This window comes from Amblyomma mixtum, chromosome 4 (assembly GCF_055824585.1).
Source record: "Amblyomma mixtum isolate Tamu chromosome 4, ASM5582458v1, whole genome shotgun sequence".
Classification (NCBI taxonomy): domain Eukaryota; kingdom Metazoa; phylum Arthropoda; class Arachnida; order Ixodida; family Ixodidae; genus Amblyomma; species Amblyomma mixtum.
This window is the reverse complement of record NC_143015.1, coordinates 25,263,346-25,274,119: the sequence shown is the minus strand read 5'-3', so window position 1 is coordinate 25,274,119 and position 10,774 is coordinate 25,263,346. Positions and strand designations below refer to the sequence as shown.

Below are 10,774 nucleotides of genomic sequence, written 5' to 3'. Positions count from 1 at the left end.
CACAGCTGTCTCATTATAAAATCTTCGTCCTCGAGGAACCGGAGAAACAAGTTCCGCATTTCCACACCGAAGGGAGGGAATTTTCGGGATCCATAAAAAAGATCACTGATAACGTGGTGGATATTTTGGTAGTTTATCCTAAAAAACATTTTATTTCTCCTCGCTAAACCGTGCCTCGGATGCATCGCGCAAGCAAGTCGAAAAAAATTGCTAGAATTTCCCAAGGCGGCCTAACTATTTGGCGTTCAAATTTCGGTGCGTACCCGGAAATTCAACGGGCAGTTTTCGTCACAATACAGGACTCGTGTAACCTTCTAGCTTGTAGCCGTAGAGTTCAAAGTCGTACACATAGATGGCGAACAGCCTGAGCACCTGCTGTCGTGTGAGCTCCGAAAAGTAACGGGCGAACGCTTTGCGGGCTTCTGACTTCTTCCGGAGGCTCTTCGCGTTCCTCTTCGGGAGCTTCCAGCCTGCGAGGCCCAGCCTTGGCAGCAGCTTCTCGAAGTCGCTGTCGAGTGTTTCCACCTTCACGATGACGTCGTACCTGAAGAGGGAAAGGGGAAAGAAGCGCACGTGTATTTACGATAAAATGCACTGCATCGTTGTCAGCATGGCGGCGACGTTTCAGGTATTGGTTGTAAGTCAGCAAGCAGGGGCTAAAATCCGACAGGTGGTTTGCATCGAGGATTCATTTCATACTGAATAAAGTACGCATGTGGAATGTCGGGTTAAGCAATCAAAACATGCAGGTAGAAAACCTCCAAGCAATTGTTATAACGAGCTTTCAAGAGTCCTTAAATATTCTTCGTTTCGACTACCCGCTTTACGAGCGATGGATTGCAGGGCATCGCTTTTATTTTTTCAAGTCAGGAAATTTCTCGTTCTCAGGCATGTTGGCAAACAGTGCGGAATTGCGGATACCAAATATGAAGGGAGACTGGGCCATCACCTTTGACCTAATCATCATAACGAGTACAGGAGTAACGCAGGACCATTTTACACTTTATCATCACAGCTTACAGGATAGGCAACAGTGACTTCAGTCCTAAAGCAAAGTATATGAAAAAAGTTGGCGGGGGCTTAGCTTTGGTTAAGCCTGGTAGGTTGCGAAAGCGAGCGCAGCGCCTCTAACGGAAGGAAAGCGGCGCGCCGCGTCTAAAGAAGGAACGCAGTGCGCCGCGTCTACAGGTCACGCGTGGGTACCGGCCGGCGCTGCTCGACGACTCCACTTGGTAGCTCATCACTCACCCTGGCATGACGTCGCGCTATGACGCCACTAGGCATAGAATGACGTCATAGGTCATTCTAAATGACACGCGTGGCTACCGGTCGCCGCTGCGCGACGACTCGACTTGGTAGCCCATCTCTCACCCTGGTATGACGTCGCGCTATGACGCCACTAGGCATAGAATGACGTCATAGGTCATTCTAAATGACACGCGTGGCTACCGGCCGCCGCTGCGCGACGACTCGACTTGGTAGCCCATCCCTCACCCTGGTATGACGTCAGAGGTTATTCTGAAGGTCAAACGTGGTTACCGGCCGCCGCTACGCGAAAGGCCGTTCATGAGCGTAGTATTGCTTTCGCAATAAAAGATCTAACTGAAAATATCACACTGCCACTGTACAGGTGTGACAGTAATAGCTTGCACCATTTTTTTAGGGGGGGCGGGGAGGGGGGTGCAAGGGTCTGAGCTATAGACAATGAAATGCACCCGAACTCACATATGTCTATTTCTTCCACGCGTGTCATTTAGAATGACCTATGACGTCATTCTATGCCTAGTGGCGTCATAGCGCGGCGTCATACCAGGGTGAGAGATGAGCTACCAATGTCTGCATTTTTTCGGAGTAAGTCTAAAATTTTGTCGGGCAAAAGCATGCACACGCTAGTGTAGGCTAAAGAGGGTCTAAACTTTTCGTTGAAATGTTGCAATGCTTGCGCTCAGAAATATCCGCCTGTCTTCTCTGAGGGCCATTTGTATTAATCGACCCCGTCGGTTGCATTGCAGTTCTGCAAGAAAAAAAAACGTTTCTTGAGCATTTGCGTTAAGACACCATTGCGACAGGTGAGAAGTGTGTTTTATTTCCGATGTCAAATGTTTCAAGCTTTACCGCAAGTAGCAGGTTGCGAAATTGCTTACTATCGCACATTTCAGGACAGCTCAAAAGTCAGCTTTGAGAAACATATTTCCCTCAGTAAAAGTATATTCAGAATTGTGACGTGAAATAAACACTCTATACAAAAAAATATTTAAATTTACCAGCTTTGTGTAGTTTCAACATGTGTAGGGTAAGGGCGGAAAATTTTTTTACAATGACTGTTTTGCTCCCACTGCAAGAATTTTGCTTCTTGCTAGATATATGTTCCAAAATACTTCTCGAAAATATTTTGGGAGAGCGCAAAATTTTCTGCTGGGTTTTTCGACAGAAGTCTCATCGGGTTGGTACTGATGTCAGTAGACCTTATCTTTAACATCAGGCACAGAGGTGTAAGGTTCACTCCCTACAACGTGGATTGGGCTTCCGCAAAGTGGAATAGCAGTGCACTGGAAGAGCAATAACAGGCAATTGCAGAGCAAAGTGGAAGAACAATAGCAGGCGAAGACCGGCCATATTGGACGGTTCAGAACTGCGTGCCATGGCGTTTTGAATCAAGGTAGCTGGACTTATTTCCGACGACCTGCAAGCAGGATTTTATGCCCACGAAACCTGTGTAAACACTTGTTATTCAAGGCTGCCCACAGGGGCAGCATGGCGTTCGAGACAAAATCTCCGCGGGAATTCGTTATGTTCGGTACATGTTGATTTTTTGTGGATGACAGAAATATTTAGTGTGGACACAGGAAGCATTTTATAGGCCAAATTTTGGAACAAGGAGAAAGAGCCGGCAATGACAACCACTATTTTCGCACATATTTTCTCCGAACTGTTTAGTTTTCTCTCTGAAGTTCACACTACTGTAACCATTGTGCGTAAACGTCATCTTCCTGTGTCGATATTCATCATCCCACATCTTCTCCTCCGTCGAAAAAGCCTCCTCCGTGCGTTCTCGATGTAAAAATAGCGCACAAGGAACACAAGGGACGGAAAGGAAACGACGCAGACAAGCGCTAAAGTTGGGCAAGTTGGATAACGTTCATGATGTAAAATAGCGCACAAGGAACACAAGGGATGGATAGGAAACGACGCAGACTTTCGGCGTTCGGCTTTCGCTTTCGCTTTCTCAACGTGACACGTGGTGGAGGTGGCTCTTCGTCTCCCTGTACCCCTCCATAGCCACCTGGAGCTCCGTTCCGGTCGTCCGCTAGTCAGCGCATCTGTCCTGATGAATCACGTTGACTCAAGGCACTCACAACTAGCCACAATCTTTCCATCGGCCGCCACCGGTGTGCTTTTTCTAGGCCCCGATCCTTGCACCAGCAGACTGGGATCAATCCGAATCCCCGCATCACCACCGCCTCGCCTGCCCAGCCTGTTTGGACGGTCCGCACCCGCCAGCGCGATCCTCCTGTTTTCGCGGGCCTTCGTGACAAAGGCTTTGAAGACTGGCTGCACCAATACGACCGCGGAAGCCCATTCAACCGCTTGGACACTTCAATGAAGGTCATCAATGTCTCATTTTATTTGTTCGATGTGGCCAAGACATGGCTTCTAAACCATGAAGACGCTATGCCTGATTGATCCCACTTCACGTCGGAGATTGCTAGACCTTTGGGACTGCTTGCTCTGGTCCTCTAGTGTGCGAAAAAAAATTGGCCTCTCGCGTTCAGCTTCCAGGAGAATCGTACACATCGTACATTGAGGGTGTGCTTTTTCTTTTGCCGCCATGCCAGCAAGGCCGTGCCTGAAGGCTACCGCGTTCGCCATGTCCTGAAAGATATCGCGCCTCCATTCATCTCGCTGCCATAACCTTTCCACGATACTGGACATGTGCAGCACGTTCCAGCTTATTGACGAAAATTCGCAGCGGCTTCAAAAAACCTGGGATTGCCGCCCTTATCCTGATGTCGATTAGAGCGCGCTGATTCGCACCATTACCTGCGAAGAAATCGTTGGCGATATTTCATGGTCTGCCGCCAATTTCCCTCCTCCTTCTCCTTCCTCCCGTTTGCGTGACATGACCGGGGTCTAGCTGGCCTTCTTGATGCGGAACATAGTCCATAGCTACCTGTCTCTCGCTGCCTCCCAACGTAAGCTGAGCTTGCTGCGACACCACAATCAGATCTGCTTCCATCCCGTTCTCAACCTGTCAGCACAACCTGTCCGCTTTTTCTTCCGAACCTTCCTCTGCTGCTTCCTTCCTGCACGGCGTACGCATCCCCCCAGTCCCGTTTGTTTTGACTGCAGAGTTCCTGGCCATGTCACCCGTGTCTCTCGCCGGCGAATGCGTCCCGAGCGCGTGGGTTGCACGTAGTGACTTCCGCCGTGAAGACTTGTACCCGCACTTTCCGCACCGCCCGAACTACTATTCTGTTCCTCGTCGCTCCCCTCCTCCACCGACTCCTTCTGGCCGAGCTTCGCCCGTCCGTGACCTATCTGACCGCACCGCCCACGGCTTGGTTGCAGCCGCTTAACATGTCTTTCTGGCGGCAGGGACATCACTCCGGTTGGCTCTGCCCACATTGCCGATGGAGACGCATTGGTGGTACCAAGCCCGCGCCTTCTTTCCAGAGGAATTTTTATTGATACGTCGCTTCTTCGTTTTTCACGCGGTTCGTCCATCTGGCCGCCTGTAACACTACGCCTGAGCCTCTTGTGCGCCAAGGATGTACTGTCGCTTAACTCGCCACCGCTCAGCCTATGACGCTTATCTCGGTATACAGAGCCGCGCAACCAGTTCCCTCACCTACTTCCCTTGGGGAAACACTTTCCGCTACCATCAGCACCTACCTTTCATCAGACCAGGTATACACATTGGTCGCCGTCGTGAAGAAGCACGCCTCTTCATTTGACATCCGTTCTGCAGTTTAGGCCCATAGCAACTTTCCGCTCTGGGATCGTTCGCCGCCGCCCGTATGGAATGTCTAGTTCTGAACGCAACTTACTGACACCAAAGTCACTGCTATGCTGAACCGTCACATCATATTTCTTTATCGCCGATCATCGTGCTCTGAACAAGGTAACTCGAAATGATGTATGCACACCTACTCGCATTGTCGACACCCTTGACTGTTTACAAAGAGCCAAATTTTTCTCCAGTCTCGATCTGCGATCCGGTTACTGGCAAATACCTATGCATGAAGATGACAATGGAAAGACAGCTTTCACCTCCGGAACCAGTTTTATGCCTCAGGGCATAAAACGGTATGTAGTGATGGATGATGAGGATGCTTAAAGAAATGAGAAACGTTTCTCTGATCTAATGAAGTCGAGGAGTTAACGATGATGCGGTCCCTATATCCAAGCGGTATATGAAACAGGATTGATCGGCGATAGACCCGCTGCTGCCAGGTGCCTAATTCTTGTCAGCTTCAGCGCCGGGGAAACCCCAGCAGGTGGTAAATATCGGCCTCAGTATTTCGGTTTCTACGGACGGACACCCCGGGTGGGGATATAAACTTTAGAATAGCGGCCACTTTCGTGTCACGGCTGGAGTTAGGGCAACCCCGACGCGGATGGATCCTTCGAAGCGCAACCTCCTCTGCACGCGGGAGAGGGTTACTGCACACAGAGGGATTACAGCACGTGTGCGGCACCGGAGATTTTGCTTTCTGTTTAAAAAGAGGGTAGTGTCATCCAGAGCGAGGAGTCGAGGCAAAGACGAGGTTGGGGTCGCAAGGCAGGTCGCAGAATCTGCCTCAAAACCCTTTGCCCATCGCCCGTCGTCATTCTAACTCACAGCTAGTATGGTCGCTTTCATCGGGGGGGGGGGGGGGAGTTAGTGTGAGGATTGTTTGTCAACCTCGTCTTCCTTTGTCTATGTTCATCTCCCATCTTCGCTTTCGCCGGAAATGCCATTCTTGCGGGTGGCAATACAGCCTGCTCCGGGCATTCTCAATCTCACAATACCTCCATTCAGTTATGAGGTGTTCTATACTATTGGCCAACAGATGATGCTTGTTGCTGACGATCAGGGAGGATGGCTATTCACCGACACCATGAGGAGCTTTCGAAAAGAAACTTACATGAACTCAAGGGTGTTTTTGTACTTCACTATCACAATGCGATCGCTGGGGCCGGGATGTCACCTGCGAACTCGTTTTAAACAGCCAGACGCAAGAATAGGCATGGCGCATTCTATTCGTAACATGTATAAATATACTTTTATTATAGTTATGCTATTACTCATAGGAATATAAAATAATTTAGCATTGAGCAGGATACGATAGGCGTCGATTCCTATATACTCTGATTCAAAGCTGTTCTTCGTGCAGCAGACAATCTTGTTATGGTTGTGTGACCAGTGCAGGGCTGCGTCCTTAGCAGGCCTATTTCTCGCTTCTGATCTTAAAAAAAAAAAACCTTGCGTGAGTCACGCATAGGCGCCAATCGCCTTTTGATGTTTGCAAATGTTTTGATTATTGTTTTCAGGCAGCCTTGTGCTGCTAAGGCTAAACGAGCGCACCTGATCAAGGGCCAGGAAAGATGACTGTCTTGTCTCATATTCCCTGGTTCTTGAGCAGGTGCGCTGTTTTTGCCTTACTATGTCATACCAACTTTCGCACTAGTCTGCGTTCTTCAGCTACTGTTTTTGCACGCGTTAAGGTCGGTGTCTAGAGCTGTACAGCCTCAGGAAGATAGAGGAGAAAATAAATCCCTTTATAATCACGCAGTTCGCGGCCAGGACGACCGCAAATGTAGCAGATAACGGATCATGCCATAGTCTAGTGCAGGAGCCGCGGCTGTAGGGACTAACATTGGCGCTTAGTAAGTCTTTGCGAATCAGCGACAGCAGCCGGAGCCGATGTGCAGGACGTGGCTGTGGTCACACTTTTTTCTCCTACTAAGTGTATTTTGTCCTTGTGCTGCCCCGTTTGCGCATGATATTTCTGTTCAGGAGCAAATAAAAACACTTAAAAGTCCTGTTTAAGCTCACTTTTTAGGAGGGAAGTGCTTCAACATCCGTGTAGGATGACATCCTGCCATTCGTGCCCAAATCTTCTTTCTTTAACTGCAGAAATCTCCCCTGCGGCATAAGGAAGTTAAATGTGCATGTGCAAACAGGGGGCGGCTATAAATGCCAGCAAAGCCCGCTATTTTGGCCCATGGGTCCAGATTCGAGTGTGTGGTGGTCGACTGGGTGGAAGCCCTGAATTCCGAGATGTCGCATGCGTGCCTCCCGAACTCCGGGGGATGCCCAAATCACTGACAGTGCAATGCCTACAAGGTGCAGGAAGCCATAACCAAAAAACATAAATGCTCTGTGCCTTGTTTTAACTTGTCCGAACAGACATTTCTGCATTTGTAGAGAAAGCAAGAAACACTCACGTATAGCCTCGTGAACTCTCACGCACTCAGCTTGAAAATTTTCGCGCCCTACCTGATGGTGCAAGGCCGGCACCGATGTGTATGAGGAGCCCAGTGGAGGTCCCAAGTCTCGACCGGATCTTTCAGTATATTCGTGACGAACTCCCCAAAGGTAAAGGTGCCGTTGGGTCCACTGCCGGTGAAGCCGTGGCGATAGAGCCTCTTGGCCCCGTCTATGAACGGCTTGGTTGTCCGTACTCTGTCGACGTACGCAGAGACTAGCCTTTCGAATGGGTGTCTAACCATGATTGTCTTGACGTAACTTGGTCCCAGCTTCTTTCTCCAGTACGCGCTTGGCGCTACGGAAGGGTGGGTTTCGAACGCGGAAGAGATTGCATTGGCATTGTCTCCAGGATCCTTCATGTGTTCCGCTTGCAAGATGAGGGACTTTAGGCTAGAACTTGCTGCTTTGGGCACAGGACAGTAGCCGAAGCTCAGTGAGTTTACCAAGTGCAGAGAGCACACGCCTCTCGAATGGTTCAGGGAGTTCCAATATGCTGTGCTCTCACTGGTGTCGTCTATAATTAAGGTGTTCCGGTACTTTTCGCAAACTGCGTCCAGTCTCGATAACCTTGTGCTGAGGTCGTCGATGTCGTCCTGCTGCTGCTTTGGCCAAGTAATGTCGGTGTCGTCGTATATGTTGCACCTGCAGCCAGTGGGCTGTGACACAAAAAAACCAGTTATTGGCTTTGCGTTCGAATTACGGTAGTTAATTACTTTACGGGGATCTTTATTGTTGAAGCAAGCTCGAAATTCTCAGTATAGGAAACACTGCATGCAGTAGCCGCTCCTGTACTAAATTATAGGTATCACTACTAAAGAAACCTATTGCATTGGAGATTTTGCGGTCCGGTTTCCTTGAAGAGCAGCCGACAAAGCTGCGGCGGCATTAGGGATAGCGTGGTGCTGCACTCACTACTTCTGCCTTTCTTCGCAAAACAACGAGCGCGCCGGCTTTTTTTTTAGCTACTTAGGGCGAACACCTGATTGTACTTTTAAAGAAATTTGCAAGATCAGAACAATATGACAATCAAGCAGTGGTAAATGATCATCTTTTGCCCATCTCTGGTTTGTGTCGAACCGGCCAGTTCAGTTTGAATACTTCGAAGTACTGCCATTCGGCGATAAAAGGTATGAGTAATCCACTAGCCTTCATGTACAAGATTAACTACGCTTAAAAATTCTGTCAATTGATTTCAGTATTGCGCACTAACGTTTAAACCATACTTAAGTGTTTCGCTAGCGTAGAGAATGTAGTGTGAGGCGCCTCGCAAGCGAACCTGGACACTAAGACACCATTTAAAGCACCACACATCAGACACAGATGTGTCACAGAAGTTTTTAGCCTTTACACGCTTAATATTCTTTGAGCGCAAGCACTAAGGCTACCAATCCGGAACACTGTTTGTTTGAAGCCAGCGAGACCAAAGGAAATAAAATAAATACGGCCACGACTGCGCCACCCCTCTGTTTCGAACCCGCGGCGGCGCTAATAAATCAGCTTAACTGACCACTGCCTCGAGCACTACGCTACCACAGCGACCACCCATCACTTTTCAACTGCCACTGTCTCGCTCTGTGTATTGTGTGTCATCGTCTGTATCTACTTCCGTCCTTGCGCAAAGGGTCCAGAACACACTCCTATTGCAGTGTCCTCTTAAGGTATGTTAAGGGCTCCAAAAATTTTATACTGCGCTAACGAGACATCTTGTCATCTTCCTTTCTTTTTTCACATGTAGAGCATTGTGGTTCGTTATCATGTTACCTTGTCTTACCGGCCTCCAGTATAGGTGCATGATTTCGATGTGCTTTTATGCGAAGCATACTACTTTAGCTACCACTTCAGCCCTTCACCGTGGTTATGCGCCTCCAAATCACGTGATACATGACGTCACACCACGTGACACGATGACGTCACGACAGTGGAGAAACGGGGGCACACCTCGCGCCGTCGCTGTGGTTGTGCGCCTCCAAATCACGTGACACGATGATGCCAAACCACGTGACACGATGACGTCACAGCAGTGGAGAAACGGGGGCCCACCTCGCGCCGTCGCTCTGGTTGTGCGCCTCCAAATCACGTGATACATGACGTCACACCACGTGACACGATGACGTCACGACAGTGGAGAAACGGGGGCCCACCGCGCGCCGTCGCGGTGATTGTGCGCCTCCAAATTACGCGACACGATGATGCTTTGCATTCTCCAGGCTTAACCAAGTTAAGCCTCAGCCATTTTTTTTTCTGGTTTTCTAACCTTTGTTTATCTGTATCTCAGTGAGCGACAAAAGTGGACATGTGTCTTGGGTTCCCGCCTTTATAGCCTAACTCTTCCGTTTCCATGAAGAACAATTGAGTCTGCGTCCGCCCTGTTGTGTTCGTTGCTTTGCCGTTGCCATAGTGAGCAGCCTTTTTCCTTTCTTCGACTATGAACAAACTAGCCCCCAAGAAGTTTCTACTAAAACAAAGGTCACCGATTTCACCATCGATCTTTGCCTCATGCCTGACCTTAAATCCCTAGCCTCGAACCGAAAGCGAAATGAAAAGCAACGCGCTAGAGCATATACTCCACATTTCGCCAAGTAAGCTAAGTCAGCTGCAGTTCTTCTTAACATGAACTCAGGAGCGTCGTGTGCTGAATCGATAAGCGTCGTGTTACGGAGCATGGGGGCGAAATGTGAGCGAACACATTGGTGCGCGCAATGAACAGGCCACTGAAAGCGCCCTCTTGTAAGCTTATTCCGAGAAATGGGCTCAATGCGGTTATTTAAAATAATTTTTAAACTTTTAAAGGAGTTTTATTATTGTTGCGTGTACCCCTACCTCTAAAACTACTCTCGAAGTTTTAATATCTCCACAAAGAGATGTTAGACGTAAGGTAAACTCATTGATATCTTGTTTAAGCGTGAATAGAAAGAAAGGCAAGTAGTTAACCCTTCATACTCACAGAGGTTGGAAAAAAGAAACTCGGAAAAGAAGGAAACAGGCTGGCACAAGGCGAACTGAATCTAAACGTATGATTCTTTAAGCTAGTTGCGTATAATTACTACAGGTATTCATCCTTGCACATCCCATTGCATGTGATTGTAAAAACATTCAAGCTTGCGCTGTGTGTTGCTGAAATATGCATTTTAAGAATCGCGGCGCACTAAGTATACTCGCAATAAATTTGAACAACGTTTTTGTAGTTGCTCCTAAAAGCTAATAGTTAAGGCCACAGTACGAATTATTGTATTTTGTTATCTTAAAGATGATCTTCTATGTTCGACAATGCAAGATTAGAATCGGTTCTAGTTGAACACT

General features: G+C 48.4%; 1 protein-coding gene across 1 annotated transcript; it reads right to left on the bottom strand.

Moving 5' to 3' along the window:
• Positions 1 to 288: 288 nt before the first annotated feature.
• On the bottom strand, positions 289 to 9,020 carry LOC149345921 (carbohydrate sulfotransferase 11-like). The gene is made up of 3 exons (XM_089541223.1): positions 8,982 to 9,020; positions 7,484 to 8,130; positions 289 to 544 (listed from the first exon to the last, which is right to left on the bottom strand). The coding sequence occupies exons 1-3, from the start codon at positions 9,018 to 9,020 to the stop codon at positions 289 to 291; spliced, it is 942 nt and encodes a 313-aa protein (XP_089397349.1).
• Positions 9,021 to 10,774: the final 1,754 nt, after the last annotated feature.

Excerpts from the sequence above, each read along its gene's own strand:
- LOC149345921 (XM_089541223.1), bottom strand. The coding sequence starts at position 9,020 with ATGGGTGGTCGCTGTGGTAGCGTAGTGCTCGAGGCAGTG. Across the intron at positions 8,131-8,981 it reads GCGTAGTGCTCGAGGCAGTG|CCCACTGGCTGCAGGTGCAA; the intron begins GTCAGTTAAGCT and ends TTTGTGTCACAG. Across the intron at positions 545-7,483 it reads TGCCGGCCTTGCACCATCAG|GTACGACGTCATCGTGAAGG; the intron begins GTAGGGCGCGAA and ends TTCCCTCTTCAG.